This window comes from Stenella coeruleoalba (assembly GCF_951394435.1).
Source record: "Stenella coeruleoalba genome assembly, chromosome: 10".
Taxonomy (NCBI): domain Eukaryota; kingdom Metazoa; phylum Chordata; class Mammalia; order Artiodactyla; family Delphinidae; genus Stenella; species Stenella coeruleoalba.
Genome location: NC_137156.1, coordinates 30,597,410 through 30,619,643, shown reverse-complemented (window position 1 = coordinate 30,619,643; position 22,234 = coordinate 30,597,410). Strand labels below are relative to the sequence as shown.

The following is a 22,234-nucleotide window of genomic DNA, read 5'->3' as shown; positions in this document are numbered from 1 at the left end:
GGAAAAAGGATTTGTATATCCTTTTGCAAGAGTAACACAATAATATAAACAATTTAATGCCCTTTGGGCAATTTCACTTTTAGGAAGTCATTGTGATGAAACAATCAGGTAAGTGCAAAGTACAAACACACACAGGAGCATACACACAAGAATGTCCATTGAAATAAAGAAAAAAAAAGCAGTAACCTATGTACTATTTTTGAAAGATATATTTGAAAGCTATTTTAAAGACAAAAATATGTGCTGCAACAACAATTACTAATATCCTTAGTGGACAGTGAAAATGTTATCACCAAATAACACCAGCTGAAAATATAGTGCCCACTATGTTTGTAAAGACCGAATTTGCAAGCAGTTTTTACAATAGCCTGGTGTTAACTCTTGATCTGGATACGAATTTATTAAGCAAATTGAAATTACTTGTATTACGCTTCTGTCTTCCCAATTACTGCAAGCATTTAGTTAATATGTATACACTTAGGATTTTTTAGCTACGATGAAGTAACTAGCACTTTTAATCTCTACTTCCAAAAAGGCAATTACAAGCTGCCTTGTACTTTATAACTGATGAAAATCTGTTTCTTTCGAAAAACCTTGCATAAGACACAGTTGTTGATCGTTGAGGAATTCATAAGTGGCTAGATCGTTTAATTGTGGTCAGCAGGTAGGTTCCCCATGTTCTAACATTGCACTTGAGATACAATGAAAGAAAATAAAAAAGAAAACATTACCTCTTCCGGAAACCCCACCTGCTAAGGTCACATACCTTGATTCTTGCTTTCTCTATAAATTCTAGAGGGGTTTTTCCAAACTCAAATCCAGCTCCAATCCAAGGAATCCAGCCCCCTATGCACGGGGGTCCACGCAAGTTCTTCCACTGAAGAAATAATAAAAGAGCAACACAACCTAAGATTATAACCACTGTTGGGGAAATGAATTCCATGTTTTTGTCTAGCACCTTCCTGAATCAGAGAAGGGAAAAGTCTCGCTGCTGTGGTACTTGCTCCTTCCCCCAGAACAGGGCACCCTCCCGACCTCCCAACTTTCCGCTGTTCCTTTTGCAGCTTGTTCGCCTTCCTAAATGTAGCCTCCTTTCCCCGCCCCAATTTTTGGGTAACTTTTGCATCATCACTCCCTCCTACATCCACTTTTCTTTCAAGTTCTGGCCACGCGGGACGGAAGGAAGGGGCTGGATCCTGCTGGTGTGGGCGCAGGGGGTGGAGGAAGAGAAGTGGCGCTGTTGCCATGGAGACCGGGGCTGGTGGCGCGGCGGGCGGCTCGTCCACGACCAATCAGAGAATTCGGTCCAGGAGGGGCGGAGCCACGCAGAACACATTTCCCAGAAGCCTCGCGGGCTTCGCGTTGTTTTCCGAATTCACCCCACTGGGCTGCTCAAGCCCGAGGCTGCTAGGGAGAGGGTGCAGGTTCGGTGGGCCCATCTGGCGGAGTCGAGCAAGGGAAATGGTCCCCGCCCCGCCGATCGCCGGTTGAGGAGGAGCCGCTCTGGCCAGGTGGCAGGCCAGCCGCGGCGCGGGGCGCGGGCCAGAAGGGGCGTATCGTCCTCCCGTGCTGCTGCTGAATGTCGACTCCGGAGGATGAGGAGAGGCTCTCGCCGCTCGCCCAGAGATGGCCCCGCGCGAGCAAGTTCCTCCTGTCGGGCTGCGCGGCCACCGTGGCCGAGCTAGGTACCCGGCCGTCCAGCCTGGGCCTCCCCCGCGAGTCGTCGAGGGGTCGCGCGGGGGTGGGGGACCGGGCGGGTGGCTTCGTTTCTGGGTGGATGCAGCCCTCTTGGTCCACACCTGTCCTGCAGGTGTGGCAGGGTGGGGGCAAGGCCAACCTTGTAAGGAGGAGGGATTGGAGGTCACGAAGGTCTCTTCCTTCCAATTTCGTCTCCCTCGGGTGTGCTATTGCGCCTGAATGTGTCCGTTTAGAAGCTTCCTGAGCTGTCATTCCTCTATAGGGATCATTTTCTCTTTCGTGAGGATGCCCTTTTTAAAACCCAGTCCACTCTTCATCTTTATTGAGGTCATCTCTGTTACTTATATTCTTACGCAGCCTCACTATATCGTTGTGTTTTGGGTCCAAGTTGTGAACCCAACCTGTGGGACTTAAGTTCGTTACCCATCACTTACCGAGCATCCACTCAGCATCTGCCAGTTGACCTCTTTGCGTGGAACTCAACTATACTGTGTTTACCTTGCAGGACTCTGAGAAGTTAATAATATATAAACGTTAAATCCAAGGCAAGGCAACCGCTAATTGCAACAGTATTATGACAGTGCTGGAGACAGTAGAGATAGAGTTCAGAAGACCCAGCCCTGACCTTCTTACAGGCTGGTGGGGAGACATGCAGAGACAGACAATTACATTATGCTACTTATTATAATGAAGATGTTATTAAGTATCATAAGAGCAGAGAGGATGAACAGTTACATCTGCATAAGCAAGTCAGAGAAAACTTAAGGGGCTACCTAGAGCAGAACTATGATGCCCTTGCAAGAACAGGTGGTGTTTCTTCCAAGAATTTTGTGACTAGAGTGCCTGTGTTTTCCCTGCCTTCACTGTGCATTTTAAGATTACCCTTTCATTTTCTTGCCCGTTAAAAAAAAAAAAAAAAAAAAGGAATAGCTTGGATGTGTAAATGTTAGTTTGTCCTGTTCTAAAATGAGTGTACTTTGTATTTCCAGCAGAGGCAGAACATGATCTGTTGTTTGCCCTTAGTGCTCCTCCACTCTTGCCCTTTGGACCCTCTGTTTTTTTTTCTTTCTCTTCTCCCAAAGCTGATGGCGAATTTTTATTATTCATTGTTTCTACTGAAATACAATTCATTAACTTAAACAGATTTTAAAAGCAGATTGCTAAATGATTAGGTATGTTTCCGGTTTTGTTTTGTTTTGTTTTTTTTAACCTGATGTTCCCCCTGTGACCAATGGCTTTTGTAAAGGAACATTCCTCCTGTTAAAATTTCATGGAGAATTGAATGGGGGAAGGGGAATCAAAATATGAGATGGTTTTGAGTACAAAATGATTTAGGATCAGAACCTGAAGCATTATTTAAGTAACCAGCAAGAAAACCAAAGTGATTTTAAGAGGCATAACCTATGCTAATATAGAGGTGCCTATATCTTAAGACTTTTCAGGTTTCATATGTCAACAGAGGATTGCTTAAATTCTCTATGTGCACACAACTTGTGTTTTAGAAAAACCAACAGCAAGATAATTAACTTTTCCAAAGACCAGTGGTTAAGACTGAATATTCTCTTCCCCCGTCTCTGTGTTCTCTTGGAAAAGGCATAGCTATGGTTTTGTATCAGGTGGTGGTCACTGAAAAGACTTACTTAATGTCACTAATGTTAATGAACTTATCTGAATCATTGTGTGTATAAAGTTATGAGCTTGATCTTCCTTATGTGAGCCAGTTAGCTTCACTCTGTTTCCAGATGAGAGGTCTATCTCTAATTCAAGATGTAATCATTAGGGAAAAATTTTTCAAGTACAGGTGGTATTTGTAAGGAAGCCATGCATAAAACTCATCAGTGCTGGAAAACCAACTCAACATATTCCTTAATTGAAAGAATATTGAGCCTGCCACCCTTTGATATAAAAGACACGATAAACCCTATGTTGCATCTTCTCTTTCTCAGACATCAGGTCAGTGATTCGTCTACATGCAAACATCACCCACGAAATGACAGAATTCAGCTTCATCTGGCATTTATTAAGAACCTGTCATAACTAGTACAGTATTCTAAAAGTCACATTGGCTCTTAATCATGGTTGCAGTCCAGGGCACATCACAGGCAATGGATACTGGAAATTATTCACATTGGAAGGCAAACATTAAGGACTAAAGTAGGTTTTGGACTGAAATTTCTGACTGAAAAAGAACCCAAGGGCTTGTCACTTTTTGCTTTCTTTCTGGTGCTCTGGGGCTGCTCTGGGACAGTGATTCTCAAATTTGGGAGTGTATAAGAATCAACTGATGTCTAAACCCCATCAACCTACTGAGACTCCACAGGCGTGGGGCTAGGAAATGTGTAATTTTTAACAACCTCCCTGGCTGATTCTGATGTATTCTGAAATTTGAGAATCACCCATCTTGTGCTGACTAAAATATGGGTCCTGTGATTTTTTAAAAAATTTTGTTTGTTTCTCTGAATGTTATGGGTTTCCCCCTCGTTTTGTTTTTGTTGTTGTTGTTAGCAACCTTTCCCCTCGATCTCACAAAAACTCGACTCCAAATACAAGGAGAAGCTGCCCTTGCTCGGTTGGGAGACGGTGCAAGAGAGTCTGCTCCCTATAGGGGCATGGTGCGCACGGCCCTGGGGATTGTCCAAGAGGAAGGCTTTCTAAAGCTCTGGCAAGGAGTGACACCTGCCATTTACAGACACATAGGTATTTATCTTGATTCTAGCTGGTGAGTTTGTCACGAGTTCTGTGTTTGTCTCCTCTGCTTTCCTGTTGAGCTGTGTTCAAAAGCCAGCTAGTTTTCTTCTGCTAATATGATAAATGAATATAAGGTTATTAAGGAATTATAGCCTTAGGGTTTTAGAAATGCATACAGAAGTATTTAGGGATGAACTGTCATGATGTCTCTAATGTAACTGAAAATAATTAAGCAAAAAAAAAAGACGCAAATATGGTGAAAATGTTAGCAATTGATAAATCTCCATGATAGATATATAGGGAATTGTATTATTTTTCTCTACTCTTCTGTATGCTTGAAAATCTTCCTAATAAAAATGTTTTTTATTTAAGTTTAAGAAAGAAAAAGATGAATAGTTGATTTTTTTTCCACTTGAGGAACTTTAAACACAAAATTAAAAATATTTTTTTTACATTCTTTGAAAATTAAACTATATTTGAGTGCACTGCCTCACCAGTCTCTGTCCCATGTGTCAGAGGCCAGGTTGATCTGAAAGTGAACAGGGATGACTGTCTAATCCAACCTTGGCAATAGAGTAAATGCAACACAGGTGATTTTTTCCTCAGTTCTCAGGCTACCTAGGTGGGTCCTTAGTCACTCTGAAAGGAAAGTAGTCGAAATTACATTGCTGCCAATGAGAACACTTTTCTGCTCTGCTTCCAAAGGGGTACTCACATAGATAGGAGTTGCTGAGTTGCAGCTTGTGGACAGGAGAATAAACTTGCCTTCAAAAGGAGATAGGACGGGTATGGCGTTTTTCTTCTCTAATCATAATCATTCCTCAAATACGTAGGGACCCTTGATCAGAAAAGTGCCCAGTACTGATGTTTACCAGCTCTGTGTTTTTAAAGCTTCAGTTCTCCAGATGAGCAGGTTAGAGTGTATTCACCAAGAACTGTCCAGAAGTGTGATTAGACTGTTATTGTTTTGGTGCTTTCTATGTTTTTGAATATCTTAAAATACTTCATTAAACTTCTTCAGATATCAAGAAAAGCTCTCTATATGAGTACCATGTACTGATTTTCACAATTTTTCTTTTTCATTCTTTTTTTTTTTGATAGTTTCTCCTTGCTTCCCATTATCGTCTTGAGTTTTACTTCTTTTCATTTGTATTTTGTTGACCACCATCTGTGGTTTTACAGTTAAGATTCATTTCATATGTTTGACACTTGACTGAAAAATTACCTTAACATAATAAATTATCCAGTGAAGTTGTGCATGTTTATTGAGTGAAAATGCCTGCTGTGTACTAAGCTCTGTACTAGGGCATATAGTATAATGAAAAGACACAAAACCCGCCTTGAAACGCTCATGGTCTGATGGAAAGATGAACAAGAAAATCAAGTTAATTTCTAATCAAGATGATAAATGCCGTATTAGACACATGCCTGGATAGTTCTGGGGGATCAGAGAAGCATGGCAGGTGCAATGACAGCCTAGAACACTGGAGGCCAGGTCAGAGGGTACGGAAAACATGTTCTTTGAGTTGAGTATTGAAAGAATAGGAGGAGTTAGCAAGTCAGGAAAGGGAGAAGCCATTCAAGAAAGATCAGATAACACAGGAGAAGGCCTGAGGTTTTAAAAGGCATGCCCATTTGGAGAACCATCAAGACCAGGTGTCCGAAGCCTAGGGTGTGTCAGAGAAAGACACAGCTAGAGATGTTGACCAGGCCATGTCAAAGCATCCTCTTATTTTATTAAACACAGGGCCAGATTCACCCTTTCAATGCTCTGTCTTGCACAGTGTACTCTGGAGGTCGAATGGTCACTTACGAACATCTCCGTGAAGTTGTGTTTGGCAAAAGTGAAGATAAGCATTATCCCCTTTGGTAAGTTTTGTTTTGAAAATAATATACTGTATTGTACAACAGAGGGAATATAGCCAATATTTTATAATAACTATAAATGGAGCCTAACCTTTAAAAATTATGAATCACTATATTGTACACCTGTAAATTATTTAATGTTGTACATCAACTATACTTCAATTAAAAAAGAAAAAGAAAATATACTAGTGCCCGGAAGGTTTTACTATTTATCCATTAGATTTGTATAAAATTGTGCATTTGTACCAAAATTGCCTCAAGGTATAGGCTTAAAATAATAAATAATTACAATAAAAATCCAAATAATTGAACATTTACTGCATATTGTATACAAACATACATGTATATACCTATATAAAATTATGTGTATATTATTTAATATTTTAATATTAAAAGAATTCTTATGGAGCACCTTCTTTATGCCTCTTTCTACTGAGAAACCCTAAGCTTTAGAGTCAAACAGACATGGGCTCATGTTCCTGCTCTATTTCCATGTAGCCTGGGCAAACTACTTCACCTTTTTTATCTTCAGTTTTCTCTGCTCTGGAAGTTAATACCTACAACCAGGATTTTGTTTTTGTAAGATTAGATGAGATGATGAATGTAAGTGCCTATCGCTTATAACATTTAAAATAGAAACAGAGAAAAATAGGTTAATACAAGTAAAATACACAGAACTCCAGTAGATCAATAAAAACTACATAAAGAACATAAAAGGAAAAATCAAGAAAGGATATCAACAGGCAACTCACAGAAGAAGGAATGTAAGTGTTCATTAAACATGTAAAAATGTAAAAAACCTCACCAGTAATCAGGGAAATTAATTATAAGCACTTTTAGCCATTAAACTGTTAAGGGGAATGTAAGTTATTATAACCTTTTTGGAGCATAAAGTTTACCTGTTAAAATTTTTAAATGTGTAGTCCTTTGACCTGGCAACTCCTCCTTTATGATTAGAATCATTCAGAAATATTTGTACCTATGCATAGAGTCTCTCTCACACACACATGCACACAAAGATATGGACTGTAGCAGTGTTGATAATAGCAAAATTTTTTAATTTAAATAACTAGCAATTTGGAAGTAGTCAAATAAGTTATGAGACATTTATACAGGGAGATATAACACAGCTATTTGAAGAATGGGTTTTATATGAAGAACATATAAAGATGCCTACAATATCTTTTTTGGGCTGAAAAAAAAAAAATCCAAGTCACAACTATAAGAAAAGGGCAATAAGTAGAATTTCATCTTCCAGGCAAAATCTCTTGGTGCTGTTTTTGAAAAATTGTAATGTTTTAAGCTATACTAGTTGCTTTCCCAGAGTTGGGGAAGGAATGAAGAAGTTCTTGCATTCTGTAATTTCTTCCAGATGTGAAAGGGTTAGGTAAGGAGTTCAAAGGAAACATGTCACCGAAGCCAGCTCTCAGGGTGGATTGCCTCCGTGTCCTCTGACCCAGTCAGAACAATTCACTCAGTCACTGGGTCTTTACTGAGTGATTATGCTGTGTCAGTCCTATACTTAGTACCGAGGATATAGTGATGAAAAAGGCATGGTCCTCCGACATAGTCCCTGACTAGACTCACGGTAATAGACACAGATGCCTAAATAAGTAGAATCATGTAACGATCACACAGGAGGTGTGGTTATGGGATTCGAAAAGAGAAAAACCAGTGGTAACATACTGCACCCATCGCTGTGAGGAGAAACAGTCATGCTCATAGGTGATTGGTGGGAGCAAGAATTGATACAAGTATTGTGAAAAGGAACTTGGCAGGATCAATCAAATGTCATATAAATGTTCACATTTCTTAGTGAAGAGTTAGCTGCTTATATAAATTATGGAGTGGTCATAAAATGGAATGCTATGAAACTTTTTTAAATGAGGCAGCTCTATATGAATTGACAGAGATAACCTTTAAGAGCAGAACAGTATACAACCTGGCATTCTGCATTTGTACTTTTGTTTTGTTTGTTTGTTTATTTTTTGCGGTACGCGGGCCTCTCACTGTTGTGGCCGCTCCCATTGCGGAGTGCAGGCTCCGGACGCGGACGCGCAGGCTCAGCGGCCATGGCTCACGGGCCCAGCCACTCCGCGGCATGTGGGAATCTTCCCGGACCGGGGCACGAACCCATGTCCCCTGCATAGGCAGGTGGACTCTCAACCACTGTGCCACCAGGGAAGCCCTGCATTTGTACTTTAAAAAAAGATACTTTATATATATGCGCACGTGTGCACAAGCCGTCAGTTGTAACTTAGTGGTTAAGACTGTGGACTGTGCACTCAGACTGCCTGGGGGTTACATCTTGGCTGTACTCCTCACTGTGTGAGCTGTCATTTAACTGCGTTGTGCCTCAGTCTCCTCACCCGTAAAGAGGAAATAACAGTGGTACTAATGTCATAGAGTCTATCTGAGAATTAAATGATATTTGTAAAAGTGCTTAAAACAGTGCCTGATGTAATGCATTCAGTGAACGCATTGTTATTATCTCTAGAAAAGTATAAGAGAAACTAGTCGTTGCGATCACTTCAGAAGAGGGGAACTGGGGATAGGGACCCTTTTCTACTCTGTACTCATTTGTACCTCTTCAAATATTGTTTTAGAGTACAAAGAAATTAGCTACCCCTCTCCCCCCAAGAGGCCACTGCCATAATCTCAGTAGAAGATGACTGGGGCTTGTCCCGAGACAGGAGCAGCTGGAGTAGGGAGAAGATGAAGGATTCAGGGCATGTTTAAGTACAATAGCCTAGACTTGTGCCCTGTTGGCTCCAGGAGGTGAGGACGAGGAAGAGTCCAGGGACAGAAAGAGTTTCTTCAAAGAGAGGAGCATTGTCAAAACCCCTTCCCCTTGGAAAACTACTAAAATAGTAATCCATAAAATTTGACTTACCCGGGCTTCCCTGGTGGCGCAGTGGTTGGGAGTCCGCCTGCCGATGCAGGGGACACGGGTTCGTGCCCCGGTCCGGGAAGATCCCACATGCCGCGGAGCAGCTGGGCCCGTGAGCCATGGCTGCTAAGCCTGCGTGTCGGGAAAGGCCACAACAGTGAGAGGCCCACGTACTGCAAAAAAAAAAAAAAAAAAATTGACCTACCAGCCTTTGTCTGTTAAACTGATTACATCAATGCTGTTTTTATTCTCCTGTGGTCAGAATTAAACTGTAGTTAAACTATGTCTTTGAAGCAACTGCCCTTCCTTTGAATTTCAGGCCATGAAAGGCCCCTGGCACTTCAGATTTGAATTTCGATGCCTCCGGGTCCTTGAACCCTCCCATCAGTAAACAGACAAACCTCTGTGATTTGTCTGGGTCTATTCTTTGCTTCACTGTGTCTTAAATCTCTTAATGCAGGGGCTGTACCAGCATATTATTCCCTACAGAATCTGTGAAATTGATAGCAACCTTTAAAAAAATGTATCCCCTTTTATAATTAGGAAATCAGTGATTGGAGGGATGATGGCTGGTGTTGTTGGCCAATTTTTAGCCAACCCAACTGACCTAGTGAAGGTTCAGATGCAAATGGAAGGAAAAAGGAAACTTGAAGGAAAACCACTGCGGTAAGTTCTCCAACCAATGAGTAACTTTCCTCTCCCCCTTGAACATTCCCTAATGACTTATGCATTTTTGTAACCCAACATTCAGTAAAGACATTAATTCTGACTCTTAATTTGGAAGTGGTATTCACTAAGGGGAGAGGTGAGATGGACCTTTTCTTTGCCTGACAATGTGTACATGTTCTCTACCAGACAGATTGTACATATGCATCGCTCTTTGCTGCTTTCCCAGACAAGGCAGCTAGATTTGTCCCCTACTGCAGCTTGATATAAAGAGTCTGATCATTAACAGTTGCCCTGGTGTGAATTCTGATTCTGCCACTGTGGCTTGGCATTGTGGAAGTCACTTAACATTTCTAGTCTGTTTCTTCATCTTTAAAAGGGACTGTCTCAGATGGTTTGACAGAGTGCCTGGCTCATGAGGTGCCAGAAAGCTTGCTTTCTTTCCCTTTCTCTCTGAAGGAAGGGAAATAGCAAGGTGAAACTTGCAAATTGTTCCTCCTTCCCTAATTTCGCTCCTCTTTTCCCAAGTTTTTATTATTATTATGCTGTCGTGATAGAAAATTCTCCTATTGCACTACCCTATATTGTCAAAGTCTGCCTTTCTTCAAAGGGCCTCTTGTTCAACAATTTACTAAAATACCACTTAGGCAGTTTCCCCTGGGAAAGGGGCAAGTCTTGCAGATAGATAGACAGACCTCTCCCAGGAAAGAGGAAAAGTGCAGGATGCCCTGAGTTGAGTATGAAGGGGTCTGATCCTCTGAACACTGCGGGTGTGCCGCTGAGCCAGAGGTCAGGGGGGGTTGGGGGCCTCCTTTGGAGGTTCACCACGATCACTGCCCTCTGCTCTGCTGCTCTTCCAGCTGACTCAGTGGAAAGTGGGGTTGGGCTGTGGCAGGCCAGGCCCCCTTCCCAACAGGGAGATAAGTAACATGTACAGCAGAGGAGAAAAGGGTACCGCACTGACTTAACCAAGTAGTTTACAGAATCCCAGGACCCGTTTTGTCATCCTGTAACAACTTCTGATTACTATGTAGCAGGGTGAAGTAATGTTGCCTTGGTTTGATACATGGAGAGAAGGAACCGTTGGGGTCCAGCAATGTCTGAGTTTTAACTGATCACCTCAATGTTTTTCCTTCTCTGTCTCTAATGTTGGACATTTTGGGTTTGATATAATAGGAAAAAGTATTTAATGTTGTAAAGAGCATGAACCTTGGGATCAGACAATCTGGAATTCAAATCCAGCCTTTGCCACATTTTAGCTCTGTTACCCTAGTCAAGTTCCTTAACCTCCCTAAGCCTCAGTTTCTTCAGATGAAAATTTGAATAATAATACATACTTCATAGAGTTTTCAGGAATAACTTGTATCTTATGTATATAAAAAATCTGGTGCTTAATAAGTGCACAATAAATGTGCAATTGTTAATGTGACCTCATTCGTGAGCATATTTCTTATATAGCATAATAGCAATTATGAATGTCCTTCTTTTTGGTAAGACTCAGAGAGTTTAATGCCTGAGTAGAAGCCACACAGCTAGTAAGTAGTAAGATGGCATTTGACACCAGGTATGTCTGACTATATAAAACCCAGGCTTTTATTTTATATCATAGGTTTCCACATTCGGTTCATGGTTCAGCACCATTTTTCATCTGTGTATAGAAAAATGTGCAAAATAAAGGCAAGATAATAAATTTTCATAAAGCCCAAAGTATTCAGTTTTAAGAACTCTTATGAAATTTTCCTCCCTCCTTTTTGGTCTAAAAATATCACTTCTTTTATGAGATGATACGAGAATTGATTTTTTTTGATGTTATTTGGTAAAATTGCAAAATTTGAAGGTCTCCCACAATACTAGTAAAATGAACTCAGAGGTCTGATAACCACTATTCCTGCCTATAGTTAATATGGGCACAGATGATGTAAAATATCAAGAAAGGAGTTTTAATCTGTTTAATAATCTGAGAAGAGGATGTCACAGTTTATAAAGCTCTCCATAAAAAAGTGTTTAAATCAAAAGTGGGCCTTTTTTCTAAAAAACTAATAAGTTTATCTGGAAATTAGACTTACGTGGATTGCTTTAATTTCTAACAATTCTAGATAGTTAAGATGTTACTTTACTCTAAATCATAACAGCTATAGGCAAAGCTTATACAATTGCATTCCAAACACAGGAACGCATAGAGTTTTCACATTTATTATTATTTTCCTTTAGATTTCGTGGTGTGCATCACGCATTTGCAAAAATCTTAGCTGAAGGAGGAATACGTGGGCTTTGGGCAGGCTGGGTACCCAATATACAAAGAGCAGCGCTGGTGAATATGGGAGGTAATGGAAACTTCATTGAATTCTGCGAAGTCCTAATCGCCTTCATCATTTTAATTATAAGCACTCCATCGGGGAAAATGAGAATATGTATTTTATTATTTTTAATAATATGTACTGGCAACAGTCTTCCCTTATGTTATAATGTCATAATTGAATATTTTCCCTAGAATATTTTCACTTTACTCTATGCTGATGTATGAAAAGGATTTCCTAAAACTAGCAAATTGTGACGAGAAGGAGATAATACCAAACCATTTCTAAGGGCTATGCTCCACACCATACCTTCCTCTCAGATTCAAACTGGTATATGTACCGTATGTGATGGTCATTAAATGCAGACTACAAATCTTTCCCCCAGTAATCCTGCTCCTCTTGCCGTGTAATCCATTCTGTACAGCTGGGCACCTCAGGCTGGAAATCTGAATGTTTCCTTAACGCATCCCCATCTCTCGCTTCCCATATTCAGTCATTAATTTCTCCCATCTTCTAAATATTTCTTAAATGCCCCCCTGCAGTATTATGCTAAGTGAAATAAGTCAGACAGAGAAAGACAAATACCATGTGATCTCAATGCGGAATCTAAAAAACAAAACAAAACAAAATGAAAACAGACTCATAGATGCAGAGAACGAACAGGAGGTTGCCAGAGGAGAGGAGGGTAGGAGGCCAAAATAGGTGAAGGGGATTAAGGGGTACAAACTTCCAGTTATAAAATAAATATGCCACACAGGGATGTAATATACAGTATAAGGAACTATTACAGTAATATTGTGATAACTTTGTATGGGGACGGATGGTTACTAGACTTATTGTGGTGACCTTTTTATAATGTATGCACATGTCAGATCACTATGTAGTACACCTGGAATAACCATAACATTATACATTAACTATATTTCAATTAAAAGAAAGTTTCCCCCCTCATGTCTACTACCTTAGTATCCTTAAAATGACTGTTTTTACAGTAGTAACCATCAAAACACAACTAGACCACTGCCACAGCCCTCTAACTGGTCTCTTCCTCTGCCCTCAAATTTGTACCCAGTATCCATCGAGCTTTATCTAAAATACAGATCTGAACATGTTATTGGTATCTTTAAAACCCTTCACTGGCTTCTTATCACTCAGAGAATAAAGTGGAAATTTCATAACATAACACAGCAGGCCTGTATAATCCAACCTGTGTCTTCTGGGGTTGAGCAATTCATTGACTCTGGAGCAGAGAGGGAAGCAGAGTCCAGAGCTAAAATGTTCCACTGCCCGCACACACCAGACTCTTCCTCACCTCTGTACTCTCTGTCCTCATCCCTCTTCTTCTGTTTAGTTTTCTTCTGCAGATCGTTTCATACATAGCTGAGGTGTCTTCCCCACCCGTGTACTTTACCCAGACCTCCTGCAGCCGCCCCTCCCAGGTCACGGTGTGTTAGATGCCCTTTATATGTTTCCATAGTTCCCCGTGCTTATCTCTGTTACCGGTTTTACCTCATTTCATTGCTTTCTACTATGTGTCTATCTCCTCCTCTAGATTTTGAGCCCCCTGAAGGCAAGGACTATGTTTCATTTTTCTTCATTTCCCCAGTCCCTCGTACATAATCAACAAACATTTAGTGAATGAATCAATGGATGAAAGACTCCTAAGACCAAAATTATATGATTCTAAGAACCTGATAAATAGCATTTTTGAGAGGTATAGTAACATATCACTCAAACATCAAAGGGAGTAAATCTATTTTATATACTGCTATTTCAGTCCATTGATGTCTGCTGCATCATATTGGTGGATATTTTGGTTTTCAGAAAACCTTTCAGATTGTCGTTCTCAATTTATTGCTTCAAAATCTACTGCAGCCCAGATTTCTCTTTCAAGTTCCAGCTTATCTTAAATATATCACTTTGAATGTGTCCAACCCAAGCTCATTTACTAAATCACTTCCTTCTCTGTTCTTCCCAATCTCAAAATATGATATCATCATCTTTTTAGTTGAACAACCCAGAAACCTGGGCCTGATTTTGATCTCTTTGCTTTCCCTTGCTCCTTACAGCCAACCAGTCACCAAATCCAGCCAGTTCTGTCTTGCATACATATCTCAAGTTCATCCACTTCCCTTCATCCCTGGAGCCACTGCTCTGTCCAAGTAGTATTGATCTCCTCCTACTGGACCACTACAAATGTCTCCTAACTAGTCTCCCCACATACACCCCACAGCCATTTTGTCCCACTGTGCATCTGAAATTTTTCTAATCAGGATCACTGGGGCCTCTCATCTTACCTTAAAACATTTAAATTAGTCCATTCTCATTTTCCCATCTGCATAAATGGCAGCTGTGTCCTTCAAATTGTTCAAGCTCAAAACCTTGCCGTCATTTTTGCTTCCTTTCCTTCCCTCCATATTCAATCTGCTGGCCAATCCCTGTTGATCCTGTTGATTCTGTCTTCAAAACACCCGAACTCTGACCAGCACTCCACAACGCCTTTATCCAAGCCGCCATCATTTCTTATCCAAGCCGCTGTCATTCTTATCCAAGCCGCCATCATTTCTTATCCAAGCCACCATCATTTCTTATCCAAGCCGCCATCATTTCTTACCAGAAGAACCGCGACAGCCTCATATCTAATCTGCCTTGTCTCCCGATAGTCTACTCTTAACAGAGCAGCCAGAGTGATCTTGTAAATCGTGGCCACGGTCAGTCACTCCTTTGCTCAAATCATCCCCTTCTCCAACTCTTGCTGCCTCTGCTCCTGTTAAACTAGTGTTCTTGCTGTTCTTCTAACATACAAAGCTGACTTTGCCTCAGGGCTATAACACACGCTGTGGCTCTGCCCGGGATGCTTTGTCATAGATATCTACAAAGTGTACTTTCTCAAGCTTCCTTAAGGTATCTGCTCAAATATTATAGCGAGGTCTTCCCTGATCACCCTATTTAAATTCACATACGCCAACCTTCCCCACCCTCACACGCTCGCTGTCCCCTCTCCTTGCCTTGTCTTCAGAGCAGTCACTACCATCCGAAATGCCATGTGTTTACTTACTTGTTTATTGTCTCAGCCTCCAACAAAGAATGGGGATTTTGTTCATTTTGTCCACGGCTCTTTCCCCAGAGCCTAGAATAGCGCCTACCACACAGCAGGTGCTCAGATATGTGGTGAATGATAAAATGCATCTACCCATTCTTACCTCTTTCCAATTCCCTTCTCTGTACTTTGGTGTATGTAATCTTTACAAAACTCCAGTATTGGGATCTATCCCTCCCCTGTTTAAAACCCTTCAACAGCTCTTCATTGTCATTAGGAAAAAAGTATACAAAACTTAATGTAGAATTAATGACCAGGACCTTTTGTTTAAAGTGACGGAATCTCAACTCAACCTAACTTAGGCTAAAAAAAGGAATTCATCAGCTCCAACACTGAAAAGTGCAGGGGTTGAACTGACTAAGCAGAGCTGGATTCAGATGTTCAAATGATATAATTGGGTGTCTGTCTCTCTTCCTCTTTTCCTCCCCCTCCATCTGCTTTCCTCTGCTTGAGAACAAGAATGGGATCTTTCATCCTTCTACACATTCCTGCCCCATTCTTAGCGCATTCTTGACACAAAAGACATTCATTGTTGAATGAATGATATTTAAGCTTTCTTTTTCTATGTATTGCCAGATTTAACCACTTACGATACAGTGAAACACTACTTGGTTTTGAATACACCACTGGAGGACAATATCATGACTCATGGCTTATCAAGGTAAGACTGTTTTAGTTTGTCTCTTTCTATTTTTTCCTATCTCACCCTTTCTTCCATATTTGGCATAAATTCTAACTTTTGTCTCTTTCGATTGAGAACCTACTGATATCACCCTTAAAGAAAGGCAATAGTACATTTATAAAGAGCAATTTTCTTAAAAGTTTATTGCAGTTAAAATGGGGAAGGGAGGGGCAGAGTTGCAGAATGCTTCAGGTTAAACCTCCCCAAATATTTGCACCTTGATGGGGCCATCCCAGGGTCAGATTCTGATAACTGATTCTCCAACTCAATTCAACGGGTATATCTGAGCATCGTTTAGGTTAAAGGCACTGTGCAAGGCCCTGCAGTGGATACAAAAGGTAAACCACACTCCTTCCCAGGGAGTGTACCAAGGGGAAAAAACAAGACTAGTGTAAAAAGACTGCACAGTAAGTGCTAAAAGAAAGGAACTAGTTACTGTAGAGTTGGGGTGGGAGGTGCAGAGAGAAAAAATAACCGCTCAGAAGGGCCTACGAAGGAGACAGAATTAGATAAGTGTTTTGAAGGGCTGTGGCTTGTGACGGACAGAGACACGATAAAGAAGAGCATCCTAGGAAAGAGAAACAGCTTAAATTCTTTGCAACACAAGTTCAAATGATCCATTAGAGTGAGTTAACTTTATAGATGTCGAGGGTCCTTATGATTCTATTTAGCTTCTGATCCTGTTTCCAAATTCTAGACCCCTTTATGCTATTTAGACAACCCCGAAAGTATGTGAGAAGTGCCAAATTAGTGATATCTGGAGACACAAATAGACATAGATACAAACGGTTCCAAATTTCAGGGTCACCTTAATATTCCTAGAGTAGTTTTTCTTCGTTCTTCCTCTTTTTTTTTTTTTTCTTCCTCTTTTAAAGTAAGTGTTATCTTTAGTGCCGCTAGGGCAATCTTTCTGTCTTTGCTCAGCTTTCTTTCACATTCCGAACTTTCCTCCAGGTGTGTTCACAAGCGACACCATATTTTCTGTAGCCAGTCGTCCAGCCACCTCTTTCACAGAGAAGACTGAGGATTTTAGGCCTCTGTCCTATAAACATCCTTAGGATATCTGTACCCACCCTTACATTCTTCCCTTCACTATCTTTGTCCATGCTGTTCGCTCTGCTTGTGAGACTCTTCCCCAGTTTCTACCCAGTCAATCATTCTACCCATATCATCTTGAGAGATACTCTTGTCTTTCAAGAGGCTTGTCTGTTCAGTGTCATGATCTATTCTCGGAGCAGGATATTCAGTTCTAACAGTCCCACAGTGATGTTACCTCTTGTTTCTTTTTCATTGTCTTTCTACCCAAATGGTCTTCAAAATGCCACACTTCTAACTTAAGATTCAAGAATTTCCCAGCAGGTGTAAATCTGCCTAACGGACCCAACTCCACCTAATGGATCTGTCTTTTTTGGAAAGACATAGGATTTCTCATCACTGTGTTCCAGCCCTAATCTGAAATAACTTCGTCTTACTGTTCTCTAAGTCAGGTTTTAAGAAAATGGGGTGACTGGTACTTGGCTCCTTCTTGAGCTCCACACGCTGGATCGGGTTTTTAACTGGGTTGGTAGGAGTCTGTGGGTACGTGAGGCAGCTTGAAAGTCGCTAACCACAGACTCACAGCTAAGTAGGTAAACAGTGCTGTGCGATCTGGAAGTTCTGCAGGCTGTGTCACGGGGTAAAATGAGTGATCGTGGAGGTTCGAAGGGGATTGCAGCCGTGCAGTCGAGAGATTGATACGAGCCGTCAGCATCTGAGGGAGAGGAATCTGGTACGAAGAAGAGGAGTAAAAGTGGCGCAAGCACTGAACCATGTGCTCAGAAATGGCTAAAACGGTAAATTGTACATTATGTATATTTTACCACAATTAAAAACAATAGTGTAAGTAAAATGAAGTTCTGGGGCGAGGGAGGAGCAGCAGAAGACTGTGGCTAGGATTTTAGGGAGGTGGGGAGGCAGGTGGCAAAGTACGTTACTACGGGACGCAGCAGAAAGCTGGGGTGTTGAATTAATTCAGGCAATTACACAGAACAGAAAAGCCAGAAAAATTCCCTCTTCCCTCTTTTTAGATCACGAGGCTACTGAGAGGTAAAACTGTGCAAAAGGTTAGCTTACACTGTGTGATGATCACAGATGAGCATTAGTGCTGATGGACTGTTACAAACTAGCCTTGCAGATGGCCATCTGGTCTCCTAGAGAGAACAGAAGACTTACCCAATCACTCTCGGTCCATTATCACTTTAGCCATGTCCTGGGCCTCATTTTGGGGTGTTACTAGCAAGGAGTGATAAAGGTCAATAGCAAAAAGCAGCAATGTTCATGCCAAGTAGCTTGATGAAACTGACGTTCCTTTTACTCCTCTCTCTTCTCATTTTGACCACCTTAATATACTGTTTGCTCTCTTTCAATATTTTTTTTTTAAAGGAGCCTAGCCAGATCACACTACCTCCTCAAAACAATTTGATAAGAAGGGGATGAGGCAGACCACTGGCAGCTGCCCCTAAGGTCTCTGTGTGCCACATGGGGCGACAGTTGCCAAAGGGCGTTCTTGATGTGGTTATTATACAGGTAAAAATAAATCCTTTAATAGTAAATTAATTAGTTAGTGACTACTAATTAATGAGGGCTACCTACATTTAAAAAATAGAATTTATACGGGCTTCCCTGGTGGCGCAGTGGTTGGGAGTCCGCCTGCCGATGCAGGGGACGCAGGTTCGTGCCCCGGTCTGGGAGGATCCCGCATGCCGCGGAGCGGCTGGGCCCGTGAGCCATGGCCGCTGAGCCTGCGCGTCCGGAGCCTGTGCTCCGCAACGGGAGAGGCCACAACAGTGAGAGGCCCGCGTACAGCAAAAAAAAAAAAAAAAAATAGAATTTATTAATAATATTAACACTCTGGTAGAAGTCGTTTCTCCTCTTGGCTCTTATGTGTGAAGCAGAGCTGGCACCCAGCCTCTCTGAAGCAAATGGACGAGTAAAATTGTAGCGTTTCCCTCCAGTCTTTTGAGCCAAGAGGGGGAAATTGTGTACCTTTTTCTATCCTGTTTCTTTGTTCTTCCTTACCTCTTGATTGATCTTGTATGCTGTTTCTAGTAGACCTAAGTTTTAGAACGTAGGTGAATTTTGTGTTAGTTGGAGACATTTCTATGTAAAAACGTGAAGGTATATTAAAATAAATGATATTAAACTTGGACTTGCAAAGTATCTGAACAAATAGGAAAGAATGTTAAAAGAGCAGCAGTCTACACCTCCTGGGATATATATGGTGAAACAGTAAGTTCTTTCCACGTAGGCAATGCCTGTCATGTGGACAAAGGCCCAAGAAAAGTTACATGCACGGTCGGGTCATTTACTGGAAGATGTAAATAGGTCATATGGGCTCCTTCTCTTGAATTCAAGAATTCCTAAAGTGAGTTTCTACTTTGAACAATCAGTTCTGAGCTGCAAGAGTCATAAAGAGCTCGGGGACTTGCTGCTGCAGCAGGTTAGAGCAACAGAGTGTGGCGATTCCTAACGCAGCTTCAGCCGCCCTGCCACAGAGCCTTCAGACACTTCAGAGGCCTTGCTTGGCATGGAGCTCGGGGATCCTTATCTCTGGGAGGTACCTGATGTTCCAGAAGGACATAAAAGTTTTCTACAGTTTTTCTTTCTAGCTTTCCATTAGCCCAGTCTGACCCCCCTGATCCCAGTCTGTGGACTTAGCTGCCACCTCCTGGGTCCTGGGCCTTCCATTTCCTGTGATTCAGGATAGCCACTCCCCCTTCTCGTCATCTGTGTTTCTCCTGGAAAAGTTTACAGCAGTTAATGGGTCCTCGGGTTACGGGATGTCGATAATGTTCCTGTATTGCCTCGCTCCTGCCCACACTCATAAGGGACTGATGGTGGTCTCTGAACTGTTCAGTCACTCATTTACAGAATCTTGATTTACTCTGCAGTGGGTTGACCACATCCATTTTGTGTGTCTTGAGTAACTGAGCAGAAGCCTTTCTCAAGAGGGGGTAATTATGGGGCTTCCCTGGTGGCGCAGTGGTTGAGAGTCCGCCTGCCGATTGCAGGGGACGCGGATTCGTGCCCCGGTCCGGGAAGATCCCACATGCCGCGGAGCGGCTGGGCCCGTGAGCCATGGCCGCTGAGCCTGCGCGTCCGGAGCCTGTGCTCCGCAACGGGAGACGCCACAACAGTGAGAGGCCCGCGTACCGCCAAAAAAAAAAAAAAAAAAAAAAGAGGGGGTAATTATGAACCAAATTATGTGATTCCCCCACTTAACGATCCTTTCAATGACTTCCCTTCGCATCGAGAATAAATCAAACTCCTTAAATTAGCCTTCTCTGCCTGCTTCTTTAGTCTCTCATCTAGCTGGTGAGAAGGAAGCATCTATGTCGAGACCTGCCGTCACCCACCAGCCTTTCCATGACTGCCTGTTACCCAGTTACTCCCTATCATGTGATCTCATTTTATTTTTTTCATAGCACTAACCACATCTGAAATTATTCATTTCTCCTCTGCCTCTCCCAAGTAAGTGCCTTGAGGACAGGATCTTATCTGTCCTGTTTACTGCCTACAAGAGTGCCTGCCTACAGCAGATGTTCAACGTATATTTGTTGACTGGAGATTCTTCTTTTTTTCTACCTCTTTAATGAATTAATTTATCATTGATTTTAAGCTAAAACAGCATTATTACGAAGAATATTATAGTACTAGATTTATTATTCCATTCTTTCTAAATATCAAATCCCCTTCCTTTCCTTAAAATTTAGAAACTGCTACATATTATCTTTCGATTTCATTTATTTGTATCTATAGTTTATGTTCTGGACTGGTAGCTTCTATTCTGGGAACACCCGCTGATGTCATCAAAAGCCGAATAATGAACCAACCGCGAGATAAACAAGGAAGGTAGACAGAAAGTCTTCAGTATCCATGGATCTGAATGTCTGTAATAATATTGTTCTTTAAAGACCCTTCCCTGTATTTATTCTTGATGGAAATGTATTTTTGTGTTTACATGTGTTCAACCGGGAAGTTGTTTTTATGCAGTTACCTGCTTTGTGTCTGATGGAAAAGTACTGTGCTTTTGGGGAAATAAGCTAATTTACCCATCGTGTTATTTAGACACAAGGTGTTCATTATGACCTTGTTGTTTTCAAAGAGTTTTTGAAAATATACTCTGCTGAGAATTTCCAGAGCACTTCCTTCAGAAGGTTATGACTTAGAGGTAACATGGGTAATTTGACCTGATATAAAACAGTATGTTCTCTCTGGAAGAGATCGGGTGGAGTGAATTCTAAGTTATCAGACCAAGGATGGGGTGAATCAGGAAACTCAACCTTGAAAATATCTTTAAACCCGAAAGAGGTGCTCTCTATATAAAGAACCACCAATATTATTTTTTCTAAGCTAGCAGAAAATAGTTAAGTAACTTTTCTTAGACCATTTAAACATTCTATTTATACATCTATTTACACATAAGAAATTTAACAAAATTGTCTTCTTTCCTTTTTAGGGGCCTTCTGTATAAATCATCAACTGACTGCTTGATTCAGGCTGTTCAAGGAGAAGGATTCATGAGTCTCTATAAAGGCTTTTTACCCTCCTGGCTGCGAATGGTAAAGTTAGGTTTTTCCTGCCTTTGTTTTTGTTTTCTTTGTATTGATTCTTAAATCACTTTTCCTTTCTAAATATTATCCTTTTCTCTTCTGGCTTTTGGCATGGTTCTGCCCCCAATCATGGTTCTTTCTTTCTTTTCTACATCTCTTTTCATTTTCTTTTACCTCCAAGTCCCTTGGTAGATTAAGGTAAAATAATTCAGTTACATCAGAAATGAATAGGTTGATATTATGTTGTTAGAAAGCCAGTAGATAGATTGTTCTGAAATGTAAAGCCTTTTGCTATTTAGCCAAAATATTATACTTTGAGACAGGTATACAGATTTCATTACTAGAGACCATTCCTATCAAAATGTTACTGTTTCAAACAAAATTAGTTACTTTGATGATAAATGTTGCATTACCCATTAATACTTATCACCACAAAGCTCTGCTTAGGAAGAAAACATTATATAATTTTTATTTGGTCTAGATGCTATTTTTTATTGAAGTGAACTAAGATGTAGAATTAGATAGACTTATGGAAGTAACATAACAAATATAATAAAAACAAGGTACTCAAGTATTTGGTAAGTTTGAACATATTTGAAAGAATGGATGAGTTATGGGTTTAGAAATTCAAACAATCAATACTTTACACAATATGATATAATAATATTAACTGAGCACCTACTCCATGCAAAGCCCTGTACTCAATGCCTGGCTTTGGGATGAACCTAAGAGTCTCAGCCCCTGCTCCAGTGCTGG

General features: G+C 41.1%; 2 protein-coding genes across 23 annotated transcripts in view; one reads left to right on the top strand and one right to left on the bottom strand.

Moving 5' to 3' along the window:
* CYP39A1 (cytochrome P450 family 39 subfamily A member 1) overlaps nucleotides 1-1,192 on the bottom strand; it is an 80,232-nt gene extending 79,040 nt beyond the window's left edge. For 15 of the 16 annotated variants that reach the window (XR_013830046.1, XR_013830047.1, XR_013830048.1 and 12 more), the window contains exon 1: nucleotides 767-1,192. Coding sequence is in view for 2 of the 16 variants with exons in the window: in XM_079933239.1 (XP_079789365.1) it covers nucleotides 767-943 (177 nt within the window). In the remaining 14 variants the exon portion in view is untranslated. The remainder of the gene's footprint in view (nucleotides 1-766) is intronic. The other variant, XR_013830059.1, reaches the window with a different exon arrangement.
* Nucleotides 1,193-1,317: 125 nt separating this feature from the next.
* The window catches only part of SLC25A27 (solute carrier family 25 member 27), a 29,486-nt gene continuing 8,569 nt past the window's right edge, over nucleotides 1,318-22,234 (top strand). For 5 of the 7 annotated variants that reach the window (XM_079935712.1, XM_079935709.1, XM_079935713.1 and 2 more), the window contains exons 1-8: nucleotides 1,318-1,685; nucleotides 4,204-4,395; nucleotides 6,171-6,255; nucleotides 9,686-9,808; nucleotides 12,020-12,132; nucleotides 15,782-15,866; nucleotides 20,685-20,777; nucleotides 21,385-21,487. In XM_079935712.1, coding sequence (XP_079791838.1) covers nucleotides 1,580-1,685; nucleotides 4,204-4,395; nucleotides 6,171-6,255; nucleotides 9,686-9,808; nucleotides 12,020-12,132; nucleotides 15,782-15,866; nucleotides 20,685-20,777; nucleotides 21,385-21,487 — 900 coding nt within the window. In that variant the 5' untranslated portion in view covers nucleotides 1,318-1,579. Of the gene's footprint in view, nucleotides 1,686-4,203; nucleotides 4,396-6,170; nucleotides 6,256-9,685; nucleotides 9,809-12,019; nucleotides 12,133-15,781; nucleotides 15,867-18,308; nucleotides 18,439-20,684; nucleotides 20,778-21,384; nucleotides 21,727-22,234 lie in introns of those variants that run through there. The other 2 variants (XM_079935707.1, XM_079935711.1) reach the window with 2 other exon arrangements.